Source organism: Watersipora subatra, chromosome 4 (assembly GCF_963576615.1).
Source record: "Watersipora subatra chromosome 4, tzWatSuba1.1, whole genome shotgun sequence".
NCBI classification, from domain to species: domain Eukaryota; kingdom Metazoa; phylum Bryozoa; class Gymnolaemata; order Cheilostomatida; family Watersiporidae; genus Watersipora; species Watersipora subatra.
In genome coordinates this window covers 57,842,733-57,865,377 of record NC_088711.1, presented here as the reverse complement: position 1 = coordinate 57,865,377, position 22,645 = coordinate 57,842,733, and the positions used below count along the sequence as shown (strand labels likewise).

The window sequence follows — 22,645 nt, the reverse complement described above, 5'->3', positions numbered from 1 at the left end:
TTGATTCCCAAATAACTCATAAATCCTTGAAATACAGCCTTTGAAAAATTTTAACAGGCCATTAATAATAAATAACTGCTGCTAAAGAGGTTTTTTAGTTAAACTTTGGCTTCCCTTAATTACGTGGTAACACAATTCCTTAATTACGTGGTAACACAATTCCTTAATTACGTGGTAACACAATTGAAAGTATTGAGTCAAATGATGTCAAATCAGTCCCTTTTGTACTTTTGCTCTTTGTTAAAAGAAATGAGAGAGCCCATATTTTGCTATGTATGCTAAAGGTTGTTTAGCTATAATTCAAATGGGCTTTTGTGAGAAAAGGTAAACTCCTCAAAGTAAACAGCATGACTAGCATATTACTTATTGCAACAATCAAGCAGCTCTCTAATGAGATGAAAATGACGACTACTTCGTGCTGAACTGCAGCTACTCCAATCAAGAGAATGTAACTTTAATTACTATTAATAGCCAAAGCGATGTGAGCCAAGCAGCATTTTGGCTCCTAATTCTAACTACATCAAATCAGCAACAACTACCAAAGAACAGTTAATAGTCATCATACCGAGGCCGAAAGGATCACCGATAGAGATGTCTATGCTCTTCGTGCAGGTTACACCACTGGAGCCGCAAGGGACATTAGATGTTGTGATCTTAAATGGTGGGTTGACATTCGAGTCGACCGTCTTCACTAGAACATAATCGCAGTCTCCTTGGAATTGATACTCTTTGCCATCAAAGGTAGTATAGTGTGACTCTCCGTATGCCTTACAAGTAGATGGGCACACTTTGTTCTCGCAGTCCCAGTTTTGGTTGCGGCAGGTGCTACAAATGAGATTTCCATTTGACTCAGACTAACCGAGAAACTATCACAACTCTGAGCAGAGCTGCATACGTTTTCTCACATAGAATTCAATTTAGTACAAACAGCTACAAATCACAAATAGGTGATTTGTAGCTGTTTAAATTCTGTAGCTTTAAATTCTTTAAAAATGACTAATCAGATTAAATGAGTAGAAAAAGAATAAGTCTACTATAATAAGAGCCGTGTCCGTCCAAGCTTAGAGCTTTAGCAAAAAATATTTCTTCGCATAGAAATTGAACTCAGGTATCCGAGTTTTGCAACTACGCACTCTACCGCCTGCACCAGCAGACCACGTTGCAGCTCCACGGAATAGAGTAATCCCGCACATAATGATTACACATGATGATCTCTCACTGCGCACGGCGCTACCAAGGTACTAGTATCAATTAAAACAACTTAAAGGAACTTTATTTCAGCTAAACACTATCATGTATTAACAAATGGCAACTGTGAAACCATTAGTTGCCTCTGTTCTGTCTATATATTCCACTCGATGACTTTACACTCGATTTTTCACATTGAACATCATAGACTTTCATATAGAGATAGCTCGTCAAAGATGAAACCTTATTATTTCATTTAATAAAGTTATCATGTATCAGCTGAAAAAGATGGAATTCTGGATAAAGTGTCACTTATTTACATGGAAATGGAAATAGCTAAACTAATATTCACGTGATGACCAGATTTAAAATCCAATATTTTTTTTGTTTCGACCGCAAATCTCAAGAGAAGTTAATTTATGTTAGCACAAGTCACAAGTTAGCACAAGTGTTGGAAGTCTAGCTAATACTAGTGTACTTCATTCGATGAAAATTCACGTGAGATGAGAAGTCTAAACCGATTATAAAATAAATGTACCATCTCTTGCAGTCTTGCTTGATCCATTGGCCATCCGTGTAGCGTTTGCCATTGTGATGGCACGGACAGCTAGTCTTGGGAACACATTTATCTCCGTCCATCACCGTGCCTACAGTAGACATTCAACAAAACTGTGATTCGACAAGCCAATTTTTCTGCAACAGTGATGAATAAAAAGCTTAGGAAAATCTTGTGAAAATAAGAAATCTGAACTCAAAGTGCATGTATAAATTTTTATTAAAAAGAGAAAACTACTTTTTAAGTCTTCATAATGTCCCCTATCTGATTCTAGCAAGTATTTCCTTCTTCGATTGTGACCTTGACCTTAGAAGTGATATTGCTTTGTAAGCCTGGGAAGTGAATAGAGCTCAAATTTTCTTTATACCTATTTATACATCAATTTCAGACATTTAATGGAATTGGGTGAAACAATGGGATCCAAGAAGATTTACGTATGAAAAATTTCAAACATAATGTTCTTAGATGTCTTGCAAATGCAACAGGTGTTCAAAACCTTTTTGAACAAGTGAAATTATTTACGTACGACAACAAAGCCACCGGGGTACTATTACATGTATGTTACTAAAAATAAGGTTTACCTGCAGGACAATCACAGCCTGCTTTGCAAACTGAGTGAATCAGATTGCAATTTGGCGATCCATTTGGATACAGGCAAGATGGAGCGCAGGCTTGTTTGCATGCGGTGTAAACTTTTCCTCCTTTACATATAGGCACTGGCTTGACCGTTACGGTACCAGGAGGGGGTTGTGTCACCTCTTTTTTAGGTGTGCAGACCAGTATACCCTTGGTGCACTCGCTTTGGAAACAAAATAATTTGCAATGACATTGCGTAAAAACCAAATGAGAAAGTATTATTCTAGCTGCTGGTCTTAGTAAAATGAACTGCTGTCAGCCAATTAGCCTATACTCAGCTCAGTTCCTAGTAATTATTTTTAGATATATTTTTATAATAATTTATTTTGTGCAATAGTTGAGGTTAGAGCCTTGACTAGTCAAATTACCACCAGCTTCCAACAGTAACTATAACTTCTTGCGCTAACTTAGTCAAACTTAAACCTTCAACAGAAAACTTCGTAAATATTACATATTAATTATTTCTCAAAAAACGCTACAACATTAAAAGGAAAATTAAAAACATTGATTAGCGCAAAAAATGTACTTTAAAAATTTTTAGTGAACAGCAGTTATCTTTTTCTTTTATACTATATTAAATTTTAGAGCAATTTACATATTAAATTAATGCATTCAAAGTTATAATGCAAACCAGGGATTGAGATATTGAATATTCAGTGCAACGCAGTGTGCTGCTGTCTAGAATAGATATACGTATAAAACAATGTTAGAGGCAGCGGGGCACAACTACGAACTGTATTCGTACAGCTACTGCATTGGCTAGAGTTGTTTATGCCATAAACAGTCTTAAGGCAGAGAAAAATAAGTTATTCAAATGACTATAAACTTGATTGGTAGCATTTTAGTAGTAGCATTAGTAGCATTTTCTCTAGCACCCAGCGATAAGTCAGAACAAACTAAGAGATGGCATATTTCTGCTTTGAAGTACACTAATAGCCAAAAGTGGCAAATACAGGCTACACTCTCCGCCTTTGTTTTCCAAACTCACCAGATATCTTGAAGTTTGGAAAAAACGGTGCCAGCTGCCACCTCTCTACCATCAAACTGACAGGGGCACTCTTCAACAGGTATGCATCGGTTCTGATCATTCAGTGTAAGACCGGGTGGGCAAGCGCAGCCCTCGATACATGTGTCCTCACAGCTAGGATCGCTGGCAATGTTGTGGCATGTTGCTTTGCATGCAGACCCGCACATTTGATACTGCTGGCCTGGTGGGCACTGGACCTCTGAAATTACACAGATACATATTTCTCATCTAATTTGTACAATTATCCTCATCACTGTTCTGCTCCAATGCATGCTGGGTGTATTTATGGTTCTTATTAACGCTTCTATGAGACCATGAAATCAGCGAACTAGCGAGCCAACTTGGTGAATTTGAATGTATTAAACCATATTAGTTGGGGAAACATTATGAGTGAATACTGTGATTTTTAAGGTAAGATTTTTAAAGATGGTATCTCAGTTTTCACTGCTTTCAAAAATGGAAACAGCTTTTAACTCTTTTCTTAACTAATTGGTGCCGAAGTATTTAAACACAGAGTTTAGAAAATTCCGTTATAATCCTATTGAGGCAGCATTTGGGAAGCTATATGTAAATATTATATAAGTGAACGTTGTCATGAGCAAATGTCAGTCAATTTGCTGATTGGTTATCACCGTGTAACAACACGCCTGCACTGATTTAACTGTCTCGTTAGGCGAGAGATAATGTATAAAGCACTTGAGATTAGCCTTTCATAACTTATCAAAGGGCCACACACATCGCAATAATGTGAGGCCAGTAAAGATATAACTCTCCATAAGTGACACAAACGTTGATTAGAAATCATAGTGGTCTACTAAACATTCCACTCGAGTGGCATTGGGTTGATATTTACATACCAGTCTATTATACAAGCCTGATTTCAAATTAAACCAAGTGACTTTTGTTTCTAGAATGTTCCCTGAGAACAAAACCCCAAATAGTAACTCGAAGATGAACTTACACCTATTTTAGTAAGTTTCATCAGAAAGTATCGCAATTCTTCTATCATTTACAATTGATTTTGATGTTTGAGCTGATCTGACTGCCAGGATGTTTCAAGATTAAAATTAATAAAACTTGATCACGATTAAAACAGAAACAGTCAAAGCAAGCAAAAGTACAATTATGTCTATAGTTGCAAAGAGACCAACAGAATAGAGACACGTAATGCTGCAACTTGAACGCAACAGCCGATATGAACTATTGCAACGATAACAGCTAGTGACATCATTTCAGCATGTATGTTTTTTTTTCTGAGCGTTTGCACTGTGATAGAGTTTTGTAGATTTTAATCTTGAAGCATTCTGTGGCAGTCAGATCACCTCAAATATCAAAAATAATCACAAATGATAGAAAAATACCGAAACTTTCTGATAAAATCTACTAAAATATAGTGTAAGTTCATCTTTAATTTGATTCTAATTTAAAATTGCGTAATTTCATTCTAACTTCAAACTTCCATTTTCACATTATCTATCAAAGATATGCTCAAATTACATAAAATCAGTTTAACTTAATGCGAAATATGTGATGAAATTATTTATACAGAGACTAAATCCATCTAAATTTGTACAATCATTTCCACGTCACCATCTCTAGCAATGAGACATTAAATAGACATGTAAAGCCTTACCACACATCTTCACGGCAGATCTCCAAGGCACGAGGATTCCATGCTTGGCACATTCAGCGGCGTAGGCAGCGTATGAGTCACACATGCAGTCTCTGAGGCTTGTCTGGCACTCGCAGACGTCATACTTGCAGTTGTCAAAGTATGGCTTGCCCTCGACAAAGCTTTCGCAAGCTGTAAACATATTGGTATTGAGTCCAATCTGTTTACACCAATTGTAGATGTAATGAAATTGAAAACTCACACAACAACAACCCCTACAACCACATATAACTGTGAGTGATAAAATGAGAGATTTATGCTGAAAGACAAAGCCATCTGTATTAAGACCATTCGTCAAGCTTGAGTCAGCTGAATCATTGATATAACAACAGTGTTGTTTGAATATTAACCAATACACAGGAAAATGTCTGCATTTAGCCAATAGCTGGTATTGCCATCATTCGAGGACGTGTCAGAAGCCTATAGCTAAAAGGAAAGATTTCTATAATTCAACTGAAGATGTTGAATATTAATTGCAAGGGTTTAACAGGAGTTGTGCCTACCTTTAAACAAATCACTGGTGATGTTACCACACTGTTCATCGGCCATAACTTCTCTGTCAACATAGTTAGCACATGGTTCTGGAACTGTGAAGTTCTCTGGCACATCGTCACAGTCTTTGTCCACTTTCCATTCATTGCCTGTGTGCATATTCTAAGTCTATCATAATACTGACTACAGTGGGTTGTTATGATTCTCCGTGTATTATTCACCAAAAACCGTTGAGCTTTTGCCGCATTTACTTGGTGAAGTGAAACTTTCAAGTTCAGGATTTGCTAAGATATCTATGCATGCATATTTGAACAAAATGTACATTTATTGAAACACAGAAGCCAAGGTAAAACTTACCAAACAAGTTGGTATTAGCTTCAATGACACCTTGCGATGTTGTGAAGTCATCATTGGTGATGCCGTTAAAGTTACCACAGAGACCCTTGACAAGGTTGCGCTGAGTGTAAGGGAGAGTCACATAGGCACGAGTGCTTCCGTCCCATATGACTTTAGCTCCATTCGCCAGTTTTACCTGCATGACAAGAAGGAAATGTAAGAACAAGTCCAAGAAAATCAGCTAGCAGCAAATGGAGCTTCGATCTCTCCAACATCACATCTACTTAAGAAAACAAGTAGCTAGGTCTAATGACCTGACCCTCAACTTAGAATAGATGAAATATTCGCTTTTAGCCATATTATCTCACTCGACACAGATTTATGGGATGGTAACAAGATCTCAGGCACTTTAGATATAGAACAAAGAGCATCGGGCTACCTGCACAAACATGGATGAAGCTCGAATGACGCTTGCTCCAATAGAGTTTATTGTGTGTGGCAGCGTAACTGGAATGCCATCAACAAGAACGATGTTGCCCTTCTGCAGCTGGATGATATGGTTGCTGGCATAGATTGTGATTGAGTTGGTGCAAGCAGCCCCTCCTGTAAACAAGGTAAACCGAATGATTTTTAATGTCCAATGCCCACTAGTTTTTCAAATTTAGAGCCAACACTTGCTGAAACAATCAGGGCTTCAAAAGGAAGTTGCATTTCCTTCTCCCAAATAAATGAAGTCTTAGAGCTCTAAAACGTGCAATGTAAAATATCAGGATGAAATTCTCATGTCAATTTTTGCCATTCAGATAAACAACCATTTTTATGTGTTTAAAGAGCAACTGAACAAGGAGCTGACCTTGGTTAGCGTTACCAAGGTCAGTACTGCAACATTTTATCAACATGTAATTCCTCTCACTATCAACAAGTGTTTTATTGAAACATTTAGACAAGAGCAGTTTCACCACATAAAGTAAGTACCATATAGCAAACATCTTCATTTCAGTTCAGCCATTATTTTTTAACAATTTGTTATTAGAAACGACTTTAAAACGCATATGTTCTCGAGTTGTTGAACATTTCATGGAAACACTTTTACATACATACCTCGACCGCAGATCTCATTCTGGGCAGCAATAGCATATTTATCTCCCTTCACCAAGTAGTATTCACAGTGGCCATGGAAGTCAAACTTTCTTCCGTCAAAAGTGTCATAATGGGGGTCACCAGTACTTGAGCAGACGGCATCACAGACTTTTTTAGTGCATGTCCAGCTGCCTCCATTACAGGTGCTAAAACACAACCATTACAACTGCAATTGGATAAGTAGAGCATATGCAGACCAGCAGCAAGAATATATAGCCTTGCTGTTTTATAGAAAAGGAACAAAAGAAATTGTTCTCCTCTGTTGAAACAGCTCCACTGTGCACAAGTTACAGCTGACCAAGGAAAAACCAGATATCATGGGAAACCAGAATAGGGGAAATCAGAGTTTTCTGAAGCTGACGAGCTTCAGAATATCTATTGCTGTTATACAAATTTATGAAAAACTATTAGCCTCATTCGGTTAGACATAAACTAAACATAGCACTATTATAAAAATAACAATTTAATAGGAAATAATGCTGACCATGTGTTACAGTCCTGTTTGTAGGTCTCCCCACTTTTGTATTGAGCACCACCATGTTCACAAGGACATTCTGTCTTTCTAATGCATCGGTTGCCTTCCTTCACGTAGCCTTTGGTGCAGTGGCACCCATCGACACATTTAGTCTTTGTGCATGCTGTTCCTAAGCTGCTGCAAGTGTTCTCACAATTGCTACCGCATCGATTGTATACCATACCATTGGAGCATTGCATAGCTGTAAAAAATAATGACAGTTGCAGCAAAACTGTCCACATCATAATACAACGGCCATTTTTTCCTATACAGAATATAAATTTTGTATACTTACCAATTTGTACTAGTCAAAAATCGAGAGAACTCGAAAGAATGATAATTAGAAGCGATGCGAGTAAATTCTATCAGAATTATAATATATCGATAGTACGATGTATATTTGCTTTAAAACCTTGATAAATATCATTTAAGAAAATTACCTTATGCTGTATTTATATGTAATATATCTGTGAATAGAAGCTCGTCCTTTATCCATTTTGTTTAAGTTCAGCCAAGCGATGTATAGTTTAGGAAAGAATGTTTAGCAACTTCGCGATGTAGACAACAATTGCCAAGCGTGGACAAAAAACAGCAACTATTCGTGCAATCGGGTTTTCTTAAATAACGGCGCATTATTGTTGTCGGCGTTTAACACCTCGAACATAAAAATAGAAACACATTAATTGGTTTCATGATTTAGTGACCCAAAATCTAGAATAAGTCGAAAAATTGAATGCGTGGAAATTTTTACAAGCCCCACCCAAATTGGGAGAACTGGCAAATGTAGTCCGGCCACAATTTATAGCAGCCGGGTAAGCCAGGTTCGACTTCCCGTGCGCTTACAGTCGAAGAACAACTCTGTACGGTTTCTCCATTCTAAAGTAGCCTCGTGTGAAGTTGCTGAAAGTTCGTCTGTTACCGTCACATATTCTGATCATCCCTTAGCAAATTGACTGTCACATACTCAAAAACATTAACCTAGCTACATTTTGATAGTTGTGTTAAACTAGCTACATAGCTCTAAAAACGTGGAATGCAAATACAAAGAAACTCACAGCAACTTGGTATTATGGCTCTCCAATCGATTGTGGGACCATGTTGGTTTTCACAACTCTCAAAGTAAGCCTGGAAGCTGGTGCAGGCATCAACCTTACCAGCGGAGCAATAGCTGATTTTGCAAGCCTCAAGGTAACCTTCGGTCTTTACCAGCTATAACAGATATTGAACTGTGTAAAATAATAGTTAAACAAAAAATACTTCAATTATCCAAAATCTTTCAGAGACAGTAAGAAAACACCATGTTTAAAGATGAACTTACACAAATGTTTAATAAATTTTATCAGAAAGTATCGATGTCTTTCTATCATTTGCAATTGTTTGTGATGATTGTGGTGATCTTGTTGTTAGTATGTTTAAGATTAGAATCAACAAAACTTCATGAGGATGAAAACGTTTAGAAAATGACTACATGTGCGCGTGAAATGACTTGACTAGTTGTTATCGTTGCGATAATTGATGCAAGTGCCGGCTATTGCGTTCAAGATAACGCGTCTCTATTCGGTCGGTCTCCTTGAACCTATAGACAACCATAATTGCAAATTCGCTAGCTACGAATGATTGAACCGCGATCAAGTTTTAGTTATTTTAACCTCGAAACATCCTGGCAATCGATCACCTTAAACATCAAAAACCATCACAAACGGTAGCAAACTACCAATACTTGCTGATAAATTTATTAAAATTTTGTGCAAGTTCATCTGTGCAAGGAGCATAGATTTAGAGTACTACTTTAAAAGTCGCTTTTAGCAATTTAAAATTGGCCGAAGACTACTTGATGCCAAAGCTATTTTAAAATTCTCTACTGCCACTACTGAGAAGGTTAAATCCTTTTGTGGTTGATAGTTTTCATCTTATAAATGCGGTGAAGTATACTCCCAAATCATGAAATATCTTAGCAAAACACACAGAAATAAACAACAGATAAATGCTTCCGCAACTCTAGAGGCAGACATAGATTTTTAATTGCTTTCATGAAAATGTGCGATTAAGAATTCTATATATTCCAGCGGTTACCGGATGGCAAGCAGCGAATTCAGTTCTCAGCATTTCCATGCAGAATATATCAGCTTCTTTGGTGAGAGCAGCATTGTTTTGGCAAGCGGAGTCAGACATGGCCGTTTCTTGGCACGCATCTGTAAAAATAGCGATAGGATTTGTAATTACTGATAGTATTCTTTACAAGATATCTTGGGCTAAATGACTATTACACACAAAATTACAGCTCACTTTCCGTTAGAGAAACCTTCTTGTAGTCGCTCGCAAAAGTAGATGCGGATGTAACGACTGTTCGATCAAGGGTGTAGAAATCGTCTGCTGGGTTTCCATTGTAGAGGCCGCATAGACCGCATGTCTTGTTTTGGAGGGCTTCGTCAACCTAAAGACAGTTCAAATGTGTAGATTAAAATATGAGTTGTGAAGTACAGTAATGTTGTTTATTTATTCATCTCTAATTCTGAAAGTTACTAGAAATGCAAGGCTTATTATGAGTATCAGATACCAGTTATTTGACTTTTGAAGAAGTCAAGGAACACTGGAGCTTAACAACATCACAGCTGAACTCATAGCCATCGATCTCTTATAGAAAGGAATGCTAGTACATACACTAGTTCTGCATTAAGTGGACAAACGTATTAATTAGGAATATAAATTTACCTCAAGGCTGAGGTAGTCATAGCCATCCCACTGCAGTCTGAAACCGAGTTTTTTGCTTTCTATGATGACATAGTGAGCGATCTCTTCAATAACAAGACCTTTCACGACTGCTGGAGTTACAAGTAGGTCACCAGTTGTCTTGTCCGTTACCTGATAAAAATATTGAAAATAGCCTACATGTTGAAACTCATTTCAACTTGCGTGATACAAACAAATTACAACATCTAACAATTATCTTGAAAATAGAGCTAACTGCTCTAACAATTTTCCACCTGATATCCGTTCTCTTAGCAGAGAAATGTATTTTTAATGCTATTTGTCAAATCATTTGATTTTATTGTCTAACTGTTGCCTTTTTCCTTTTTTGTTTTATGATTGTTGTATGGTATAATTTGAAAAACATTTATGTTTGAAATGAAAGTATTGCCAATAAAGTATTATAATGTATATATATATATATTATATATGTATAAAGTTAGTCTGATTGTGGTGACTTCATGTATAAAGTGCTCCACTTGAAAAGGAGCAAAATTAAACCAGTTATAGAGTGACTAAAATTTATTGCGCTACAATATTGTTTCATATGGTTTACAGTAAAATCAAAAGCACAGCTTCAAATCTGAGCAAGCCACACTCGTCAGGTGCTAAAACCATACTGCCATGTATATGATATTGAAACCCAACCGCTTTTTTTGCTTAGAAAAACTGAAAAAAAAATTGTAGGATTTACTGGAGGTTAAACGACGTTAGCTTGTAGAATTTGCAAGAAAAAATGCTATGATAAAATCAGTGTTTAAAGCTTTGAATAAATTTTAAAACAATCTAGAACTATCATACATTCAACTTAATTCAATCTGCTAAACATTTGTTTGTATCTAAATATAGCTCTCTGTTCGATACAGCCTACATTCCAGTGAAAAGACTCACCATCACATTGTCACCATTGCGGGTAAAATGAACAGCATGAGTGGATCCAACATAGATGTCTATCTCTGTTGTACATTTCTCATCCGCAAAGCAACCAACTCCATTTGTTGTATAGATGGAGAAGGTCTGGAACTCACATTCCTTGGCGAGTATGTAGGTACACTTGCTTGGGAAACTATAGAGCTTGCCATCGAAAGTGCGGTAATGCTCTTGGTTCCATGTTTGACAATAGTCTTTGGATTTTGAGCCGAGAGTACCAGTTACAAAACCTTTCGGTACTTCAAATTTGTTGCCGTTTGACGGCACTGTTAAGATAACTGAAAAACAAGGAAACTAATTGCCCTATGCAAGTAGCTTTATTATCAGGTTACTATAGAAAATTATACAAGCTCCAATGAGAGAGAATGAGAATGATAAGCTATTTTATTAAACATAACTAAATTATTGCTGGTCAGTTGGGAAAATAGACAATAGAAAACAGGGAGGATGTTGCGAAGGAAGCTCGCTGTAAATTTCAAAAATATCAGCATATATTTATGTAACAATACTTTTTTAAAAGCCACCAATATCCAATAATATTCCACATAAAATCGAAAATGTCTTGACCATTCAACTAGCTATCATAACTAAAAAGTTTTATTGATGAAAAAATAACAGCAATCTCTTACCTTCATCGGATGAGTGAGAAGTTGGAAGGTGTCTACAATTTACAAAAATAATAGCAAGTTAAAAATGCCAATTATAATTGCTATAGAAATAGTACTAAATTTGTTTTCCTAAAACATTCAGAGTATGCCTAACTGTATACAAAGAAATTTAGTTTATAATATAATTCAATATCAAACATTAAATCCGCAATTATCATAACCAAGTGTTAAATATTACATACCCAACGACCACTAGAAGAGCTAAAATGGCAGCGTTCGGCCGCCGCATGATTGAGTATCCTCTCCTCAATGCAGCTATCGATTAAGGTTGGTCAGCGAACATCTCTGTTTTATATGCACCATTCATAGACGTCACATACTGATTACATACTTAGGAGTGGATGTCGGCAGCGTTTACACTTGTGAACTAAACAGCTGCATGACAAATCATAGCGATTTGAATAAAAACATGTTACATGCAATCACATAAAGAAATTAAATAATTTCTATAAAAATGGGATCGTAAGAGAAACGGCATTAAAGACGGAATTAAGAATGTTGAAAGAGTGTCCACATCCGCCCCTGTGCATTGCTAGGGTTGTAAATTAACTATTAGCCACTTTCAAAAGATGATTGTAACTAAGGAGGAAAGTGCGTTTTCAGCAAATACATTTTAGCTTGCTGACATTATCACCTTAATAATTCCCTGCTTGTCCAAACAAGGGCAAGTGATAAGTCTATTGAGGTGTGAAGCTCAATGGAAACGTGAGAGTGCAGTGAACAATTGGGCTGCATAATTTCCTTTTTTAAAGTCCTTAGCAAATGTCCTTGCAAGAGCCATAGAGCTGGTCAATTTTTGCAGCAGTTGCAACCTGCACACAGTTCACCAATAAACCTAAGAGTCAGTATATCACCAACCGATCATTTAGGTTGCTCCATAACTGGTTCATCAACCCGTTTCACCAAGCTTCAAATTGACACATAGCATCTTTTTCCTTTATATTTTACATACAAAATAATAAAGCATACAGAGGTTTCTAGTCATCTAGTAACAATGGTATAGCTTTCATATGGCTATAGCCTACAGCTATTCAAAGATCAGCCAAAAATTATATATTTGTAATACATTTTGGTTTTAGTAATATCCCCGATATGTATGGTCAATAATTATTTTATAGTGAGTATTCATTAGAAAATATATATAATATTATAGTTAGAAATTATATAATATTATAATTATTAAATTATAATTATAAAAAATATAAATTTACTAAACTTCAGCGAATTTAAGCCAAATCGTAGCGCAATTTGTAGCGCAATCCAGAGACCTTGTAGTTTGAGTGGATTGGGTAAAAATAATTTAGCACACGTATAGCAAATATTACATAATTAAGCGAAAGGTTATGATTATCTCTTTGTCATGTATTTATTCACCATTGTTTAATAGTTACTTGGTGCTGTTAATCATCAGACACCTGAAGATTGACTCTTACAAGTTATGAAATTGAATGAAAGCTGTTGAAAACTGTTATGAAAAATGATGATTATGATCACATGTACCTGTCTGAGTCTGCCAATTTTGCAACTTGATGATTAGGAGCATACATACCAGTCCAGGTCTTTTAAAAACCTGGACAAATAACTGGACACAACCTGGACGGGTCTGTTTGTAGACCTGGACAGGTATGTAGGCTCCTAATCATCAAGTTACAAAATAGGCAGACAGCCAGGTACATGTGACCTTAACATCATGTTATGAAACTAACAGACAGGTACTTGTGTTCCTAACGATCTAATGTTACTCAGATAACTGTAAAACAATGTTTTTAAGGTCACCATTACTGGTTAAGCATCAATAAGTTATAGCAAATACTATATACGTCATATATTATCACTAACATATGGAGTATATGATGATGCATCATATAGGTCAAAAGGTTAGAAATATAATACTATAATACGAGAGCTCTACGTATGAATGAGAAAGTCTAGATAAAGTATATAAGCTAGGTATAAATAATAATAATATATACATGTATATAAATAATAAGTGTATTTGTTCTCCCAAGCTTGAGGAATACAGTCATACCTAGCAACAGGCAAATCTTGCAGTACACATGTATAGTTTTACTGTCACAATATGCACAGTGTGGAGCTGTCAGGAAGTACGTGGTGAAACATACAGGTTATTTCAAAAGTAGGACAGAAAGTTCACTAGGCTCCAAAATGTGTTGAACACATTGTACAGTATGTAGATTTTATGATTTTAGAATTAAGCTTGCTTTGTACCTAACTACGAATTACCTGCACAAACGTAATCTATTTTTTTCCTGATTTGTCAAATGTTTCACATGGACATGTAATTCTGTGTTTCAGCAGTATCAGTGAATCTAGTCAACTAATTATTTGTGGTAACGATTTCGAAATAGATTGTTCTCACTCTGTCTGCAGTTGTTCTCAACTGTTATGTTTGATTCTATATTGTAAGTACGCGTAGCTAACTAAAAACCCTTTTAAATGTGGAGTTCTATATACTTGTTTAAGTGTGATAACAGGGCCCTTCATAACTGAAAAGGAGACATAACTGCCGTAGAGGGCGCCAAAATGTTTTTCTATTTATGGGAGTTACGGAAGTTTTAGCGTTTTACTATTACAACATTTCTTTATGGTTTAAGGTTGGTAAACCAACTAAGAAGATGGTTTCTACCTATGTAAACTATGGATAAAAACGATAGAGTAAACATTGTCTTTTAAATATAGTGCCATCAAAAGAACAAGCGGGAGGAGATGAGTCTCATTAATCACACTTCATCTCAGGATAAGATAAGGAAGTTGTACGGCTTCATTGGCCTTTTAAGAAACTAGCGTCTCTGAGCTGATGACAAAGAAGCTTAAAGAGGCATATACTCCGTAATTGCTCAAGCTAGCAGTATTCTCTTGAAATTTATTTAGTACTCTATGTCATTTAATCATGAAGATACAATACATTCTAAAATCACTCTATATTCATAGTATGATTGAATATGGATGAACACTGGCTTTGAAAGCACTTTAGCTCCACAATTTTTATATTAATATAACTCGATTTGAAAAAATAAAAAAGTTGTAAAGAGCAAGAGAATCTCTGGACTGTTAGTAAGGTTCAGGTATGACCAAACGTCCTTGCAGCCATCAAGCACCTTAGGCGAGGGCAATGTCAAGTGTTCATATTATTCGCGTGGTCAGCACTGTTTATGTATTCTGGGAATTACTCATAAAATGTCTCTTTTAATTATTTCTTTTGCTATGGATTTTTTTGCTCGTTCTGACAGAATTAATTTATACAGAATTGTTTTTGCTAATGCACACTCTGTATTTTTGATGTGAAAACTAGAGGTTCTGCAGAAAGTGTTAATCTGAAGATTTTTGCAAGCAGCAGAAAAATTTTCACAAGAAGCGATGCATTTAGCAAACAAAAGCCCCTTTTAATTTTTCTTAGTTTAGTGAAACTGGCTGCCAAAAAAAATATTATCATTTTTGGAGTTGGACCAAAATGTAGACCCTCGTTCTTTAAAGATTGATTTGCAACAAAATTCACATTACAGTTATTTGGTATCAAAAGATTCACCATGTCTTACTCTGTTGTGTTGTGGGTGCCAAATATGTGGAAATGAGATTACAAGCTCTTAAAAGCGAAAAGCTGCCGTAGATTGGAATCTGTTTTTTTAAATCTGACGTAGTCATTACAGTTTGGTTATTGTCTTGTCACGTAATGTTCTCACATGAATTGAAAGGCCAATAAAAAGCTCAATATAAAACTTATCGTAACACTAGTTTATGACAAACACTTCGAGTTTTACCGAAGACCCCGTATCAAATATAGATGCTCGCTACTTTACAGTTTTCTTTCGGCCTGGTCTAATCGGCAAATTGTAATCTGATCATGTGGCCCAATACTTCGCGAATAATTTTTGCAGCACTTTTCGATTATCTCAGGTGACCAACAGGCTTGTCACGATTATCAGACAATGATATGTACTCCTTCGAGGTAAGATTAAAAAATTAAATGAATTTTTACGGTAGGTTATAAGATATCAGAGCTAAAATTGACAGCATTACAATGACGATAAAATAGATGCGTAAGAACAATAGATATGGATTTATTGAATGCATGAAGTATATTTGTAAAAATACTTCGACGAATAAGGTTGCATGAAAGTATAAACAGAAACCATCTACTACAACTACGTCACATTTGAGTCGTTTTGGAAAGAGAATTTAAACTACCGCGGTCTCGTGTGGCTGCGGTTAACTGTTCGTTTGTTAGGTTTTAAGAGCTTGTAATCACATTCCCACATATTTTGCACCTACAACGCAACAGAGTAAGACATGATGAATCTTTTGATACCAAATAATTGTAATGAAAATTTTGTTGCAAGCCGACCTTTAATATAAAGATATAGTTATCAGACATATTGAGGTTTGAAATGTTGAAGATCTTCAGTACCAACCGTCTTTTTAGGTGACCCATTTTTACACATATAATTTTTTTTTTTATCCATTTTAAACTGAGAATAAAAAAATGGAAACCGCAACATTATGCTGTAAATTTTGATTAAAAAAATAAATGGTTCGTCTTTTTGTGGTACAATGATAACCCATTACCCTAAATTTATTGTGCCCAATTTTTTTAGTGAGCATGTAAACTCTGTTGTTCATAATAAATGCTTTTGTATACGTTTTAAGACGAGTCATTATAAAGGTTTTCCACATTAGAGTTAAAGTAACTTGCAGGTAAATAATGATTCAATAGCTTACAATTTAACTTTATTGAGGGAGTTCACACCGCAGTTTACATTTAACTCTCTGTTGATAGTTGGCATCAACCAATAGAGGTATTATCAAAATCCTTACTATCTAAAGGAGATAAATTATTCCTAAGTATGTTTGGAGACTGTGAATGATGGATTAGTGATGAATGTGATCAATGTTTGTAAATTTTATCAACACACTTTATGACCTGTGTTTAGCAAAGGGTTATAAATACCTCTAACATAGACAGTAAAACTATTTTACGTGCTTGTATGTATCAGTTGATTAAAAAATATTGTTAACTAGCCAAAAGCTGTCAACAGCGCTATCTTCTGTTGTGTAACGCCAATTTACAAAAGCAATTAAAACCTTTTAAGATATGACCAAGAGTCGCATAACATGAGGCTAGTTTCACTCTCCTTTCTAATTTACTCTGGTAATCACATTGCAAGCAGGCTATTAGATTATCAACTAAATTCATACAACACATAAGCACAGCCAAACAATGAATACTTATCTCTACTTATATAATATTCATTGCCTCAACTTGAAGTTGTAAATTAATTTAAATTTCTCAAATTTCAGTGTTAAAAGCATTTCTGCGAATTCAATAAATAATCTTTCCATTTATCATAATAATTCTATATAGTATTTATAGTTTAGCTTTCAAGCTGTATTTATAAAATTGTATTATTGTCAGCAGTTATAAGTTACTAGCCTCAGGTCCTGCGATGCTCGGGATTTCTTCCATTTCAACTCAAATCGTATCTTGACAAAATCCATGAACGTATTCATTGATGACAACTATTGTTAATGCATGCGATGACACGTGTTTGAGTTTGTAGTCAGATAGAAGTGTTTGGCACATTTATTCAGATCATAGAAGCTCAAAGATTGCAGGTTGAATCTGGCAATATAAATATATTTATATATCTGTATATAACTTTTATTGTTACTTTACTGTTACTATAATTATGTGCACTACACTACTATTTACTATTAATATTTGCTATATATTATATTACTTTACCATTACTATACTATGTTTGTATTATAATAGTGCCTTTATATATTAATATATACATGTATATATATTAAATATATTGTTTGATATATATTTATATTAAATATATTGTTTAATATATATTAAATATATTGTTTAATATATGTATAAACTATATTGTTTAATATATATTAAATACATTGTTTAATATATACTAAATATATTGTTTAATACATATACTAAATATATTGTTTAATACATATTAAATATATTGTTTAATATATACTAAATATAGTGTTTAATGTATTAATTTAATTGTTACAATTAATACCAGCAAATTAACCTTTAGGATTCAGACCTAGCTAAGTAGGGGCTACTGTTGAAATTGAATAAAACTTACATAAAATGATGTATCAACTTTGGACAATATAAAACATTACAAAAGTTAAAACGTTTATCAATTTACTTTTGTTGCCTGTTCAGTATGTGGGGTTGGGAAATGCCACCACAAAGTTCTCATTAAAGAATCGTGTGCTTAAAATTTTTTATGAAACCGGAAATTTTTACTGGCATAACTAAACTTTCAATTACGGAATTATCAGAGTTTTTTGAAAAATCTTTTGTACCCTGACATATTATAGCATTTTATATTCTCATGGTTTTTCTATTCATTCTTCTGACAAACATAAGCACTAGGTTTTAAAGTATATGAAAACATTCATTCGAATGGCTGTATGTTACTGATTATTGTATTTTTAATATAATGATATGGTATCATTCCTTTCTAATCTGTACAAGAGCTAAAACTTTCCGTGGGTCCATAAATTACGTCACCGAATAAGTCTCATTGTTTCCTGACATTTAGATTCCTGATAAGCCAACATAACATATTGTAATAATCTGAAACTGATCACAGCAAATGTCAAGCACTTCATGTTATTTAATAGCAATCTAATAAGAATGCGTCTGCTAGACCACCCACAATTGAGCCTCTCACACAGCTCTACAATATCATTTATGTTTTTAGTTGCATTTTACAGCGTTACGGTTACCCATAATCGTACTTTATTTGACTGCAGGGACAGCGATTAATGGCTGCACATGGCAAGGGATCAAACAGATGAACTGATTGTTGCAGTTTTATAATAGCATATAATCTGCTTTAGCTATCACCTAATTCAGCATTTTAATCAACGCTGAATTTATGCATTGGCTGGACACACACAGCTGTTAACAAATACTGTCTTTTAACAGTTAGTATGGTAAAATTGTATACATGTTGATTAAAAATAAATCTTTTATGCAAAAACTTTTTTACTTGTGCAACGCCAGGCATTCGGTTAGTGCATGATAGCGTATAATATGGTACAATCTTTTGGTGTGATTATGAATCTTTGAACATACAAATCCTTACATATTAGAGTAAGTCTTTTTTCCATATTGACAGAAAATATGTAAAAAGTATAGTTTTCAAATATTTGGAGTATTATCTTTCTCTCCACATTGTTTGGGTAAGCTACTGACTGCTCCAGCAGTGAATAAAATCCGACATAGGGAATTTAATTTAATACAGTATAATACAGTACTATATAACTATGTATAAAGAAATATGGTGGAACACTATTTAATGCAACGTAATATGACGTAATTTCTTCCTTACATTAATTACATTGTCATTCATGCTATTATATTATTTTATATCTTATAAACTGTTGCTATATAAAATAACATATCTGTCTTTAAATATAAATCTCAGTGTTTGTTGGTCTGTCATCTGTATGTCCAGTTATAGGGATAAAGTTGTAGGAACAAAAAATGCACTCTACTGGATTGGAACTCGGCACCTCCAGGTCTAGAGGCTAATAACTAATAATGGTGAAGCTACTCATTACATCAGTTGAAATACGCGTAATGAAGTTGTGTCACATGTAACGATTACCAGCGGACAAATTCTGGTAATAGAAAGGGCTTATAAACAGTTGCAGGCAATGTATTGTAAAGGTAATGCAGTAGATAAGGTAATGTAGGTGCTGTAATGTATATAAGCTGTTTTTACTACTCGTGCAGGGCATTCACCTAGTTATAACATATAATAAACAATATACACGTATCATATTGTAGTTCGTTGTAACATATTGTGTTGTGCTAATATTATACCAGATTATATTCTAACGTATATATTACATTGTGGTACTATTCATTGCCTTTGGTATTTGAACTTCAATTAGCTAGCCACCTAAATGATTGGCTAAAATTGTTGGAACCATATTATTAAATAACCAACACTTGACAGAAAAAGGATTATTAGAATAACTTGGCTACTAGCAGCATTTACCTTTGGTGGTCTTCTACAGTCAGATAACTGTAATCCTGTACAACTGTCTTTAAAAAAAATTGTGTCTTTAAAATGGTGGATGAGTTCTTATATGTTCATGAGCCAACCCAGATCCAAATGCATTCTTTTAATGTTTATATTAGAATGTATTATATTATGATATTTTAAATAATATATGCTATATTATATAATTTATATCCGAATATATTGTATTCTGATATAATAGTATGAGAACAGTTTCTCAACAATTAATTTTATTGTAGAACTTGGACTTTTATTCAAACTTTATCTACAGGCAGTATAAAACACACTCACACATGAAAAAACATGCACATGTGAGTGTGTTCATTTGTGCCATGCGCCTCACATACGCATACATGCACGCTTTCACGCGCTCATTCGCTAGCACATGAATACACTTGCTCAATCTCTCTCTTTTATTTACCAGCTCACTAAAATTTCACTAAAAACTTTAGAAATATTTTGTTCCATTTTTTTGAAGGCTTCCGACTACTGATCAGCCAGTTTAGCACCCAACTTGCTTTTGCCCACTAAAACTGAAGGAAGTCTATCAGTTTTAGATTATAGAGTTTAGCATAACCAAAAACGTCACTGGCTAGAGAAAAACTAATGCGGAATGTCAGTTTTACAACTAAGCCACCTGAGGTTGCTCCCTCATCATTGCAATATGTTAGGAGAGTAAGACCTAACAAGTTTTTTTTAACACAAAATGATGTGCCATAAACTGCAAGAACACCTTATGTTTGACAGTTAAACAAAATGCTGAAAATAGCGTTCTCAATTAAAAGATGTTAGCATTATAATTAGTAGACTTGCAAGAACCGTCTTTTCATGGCGATTACCTGAAGAATTCCAAAATTACTCGTTTTTACCTACGCCCTAAAACTAAGCATATGGTAAGAGCTCGGCACTAAAACTCTTCATCTCTATGCATAAATCTCAATGTTTGTCTGTTATTCGTCTGTCCAGTAATAGCGATGAAGTTATAGCAACAAAAAATCACCATCATACTGGATTTGAACTTGCAACATTCAAATCACAAGTCTACTAACAGCCGCTCATACATCCAAGGCTAAGCAGTTTTTATTACACCCATAGCTTTTACCATATTATATTGTATAATCTTTTCGTGATTGCACAAGATAAATTGTTAATTAATACAGTGCGCCCTTGAGTTACGATCCCCATGTTATATAATTATTTTGCCTCACTATATGAAGCACGAAATTATTTTGTCTTGTCCATATGAGGACAAAATTTTTTCAACTTTTTTTCGCTATACAATATCAACAAAAACTTGGCAAAATGAAAATTTGGAAGTAGGTGTACTGATTACGACGAAATAACAAAAATGCTGATATGCTATACGCAAAAATCCCTTCCACAATGCCTGAAAGATATACGATGCTCACTATAATATCAGCTCAGCGTTATTCATTATAAGTTATAGTAAAAACAAATTGGAAAACAGATGAGGGATGAAATATTTGCAGGTTATTTCAGTGAATAACACATTGTAACTTAGCTTTAATTATGTTTTAGTAAGGTAAATTCATTTAAGTTAAATTCAACATTTATATTATATGTCTGTCTTGGAGGTATAAGAACTCCCCATTGCACATACTGCACATTAATGTGTTAATTATTTTAGCAGATCATAACTACTAAATACACTAAAGTTACTGTAGGTAACTATAGTTACTAAGGGTAACACATTATTTTGTTACTAATTTTAATATGTAAGGCGCGTACATGTATATAAAGTTTTGATGTTTTTTACTAGAGGTTGTTAGATTAGATAATTGCTGTGTGTTTCTTTACTACTCTATACGATGTTTCGTCTTACGATGCCAACACTGAAATGAATTGAAATCATATAATTTTGTACCATATTTTTAATTGTAGTTGCAGCAAAACGGGCTTTGTTTAGCCCATATTTCCTAATTATTTCACATTTCTATTTAAACACCTGTACAGTTGTTTTATTTTTTCTCTTAATTGATTTCTACTACACAAAACACTTTTTTCATGATAAGAAATTGAAAAGTTATAATTGTTTGAAAAAGTCTGAAAACCTTTCCAGTTGTTTTATTTTTTCTCTTAATTTATTTGAACTGTACAAAACACTTCACATGATATGAAGTCTGAAGATTAAAATGGTAACTGCTGTCATATGTTAAATACAGATAAATTTTCTGTGCAAAGACTGTTTTATTCCCCGGCATTCATGTAGTCTATATATATACATGTGAGTAGCTATCACTCATCTGTACAGTTATAGCAATAATGGTTTCAGAATGAAAGCACGCTTCATAGAGGATTTGAACTCAGAACCTGCAGTACTGGAGCGACAAGCTTACCCAGTAGACTACATGCCAGCTGAGCTTAATGATCACTAATAGTAAAGATGCGTATTTATTACATCGGTTGAAATATGCATAACGACGTTGCGTCATACGTAATGATTACCAGCTGGTCTCTCAGCCTGATTATATGAATGCATGTCCTTGCGTGGGTAATAGAAACAGCTGACAAACAGTTGTAAGTAATGAAGTCTAAAGTTGATGTAGGTATTGTAGTGTTTATAATCTGTTATGTTATTACTCATACAATGCAGGGCATCCATCTAGTAGGTCATATAATGAAGA

At 34.6% G+C, this 22,645-nt stretch overlaps 1 protein-coding gene across 1 annotated transcript in view; it reads right to left on the bottom strand.

The window, feature by feature from the left end:
• The window catches only part of LOC137394392 (mucin-2-like), a 45,895-nt gene extending 33,759 nt beyond the window's left edge, over positions 1-12,136 (bottom strand). Inside the window, exons 1-17 of the mRNA XM_068081106.1 lie at positions 12,090-12,136; positions 11,869-11,900; positions 11,201-11,517; positions 10,274-10,423; positions 9,848-9,995; positions 9,635-9,753; positions 8,617-8,770; positions 7,532-7,763; positions 7,009-7,193; positions 6,347-6,510; positions 5,929-6,103; positions 5,583-5,720; positions 5,041-5,211; positions 3,369-3,606; positions 2,326-2,543; positions 1,727-1,835; positions 566-825 (exon numbers count right to left, since the gene is read on the bottom strand). Of these exons, the coding sequence (XP_067937207.1) occupies positions 566-825; positions 1,727-1,835; positions 2,326-2,543; positions 3,369-3,606; positions 5,041-5,211; positions 5,583-5,720; positions 5,929-6,103; positions 6,347-6,510; positions 7,009-7,193; positions 7,532-7,763; positions 8,617-8,770; positions 9,635-9,753; positions 9,848-9,995; positions 10,274-10,423; positions 11,201-11,517; positions 11,869-11,900; positions 12,090-12,136 (2,857 nt within the window). The remainder of the gene's footprint in view (positions 1-565; positions 826-1,726; positions 1,836-2,325; positions 2,544-3,368; positions 3,607-5,040; positions 5,212-5,582; positions 5,721-5,928; positions 6,104-6,346; positions 6,511-7,008; positions 7,194-7,531; positions 7,764-8,616; positions 8,771-9,634; positions 9,754-9,847; positions 9,996-10,273; positions 10,424-11,200; positions 11,518-11,868; positions 11,901-12,089) is intronic.
• Positions 12,137-22,645: the final 10,509 nt, after the last annotated feature.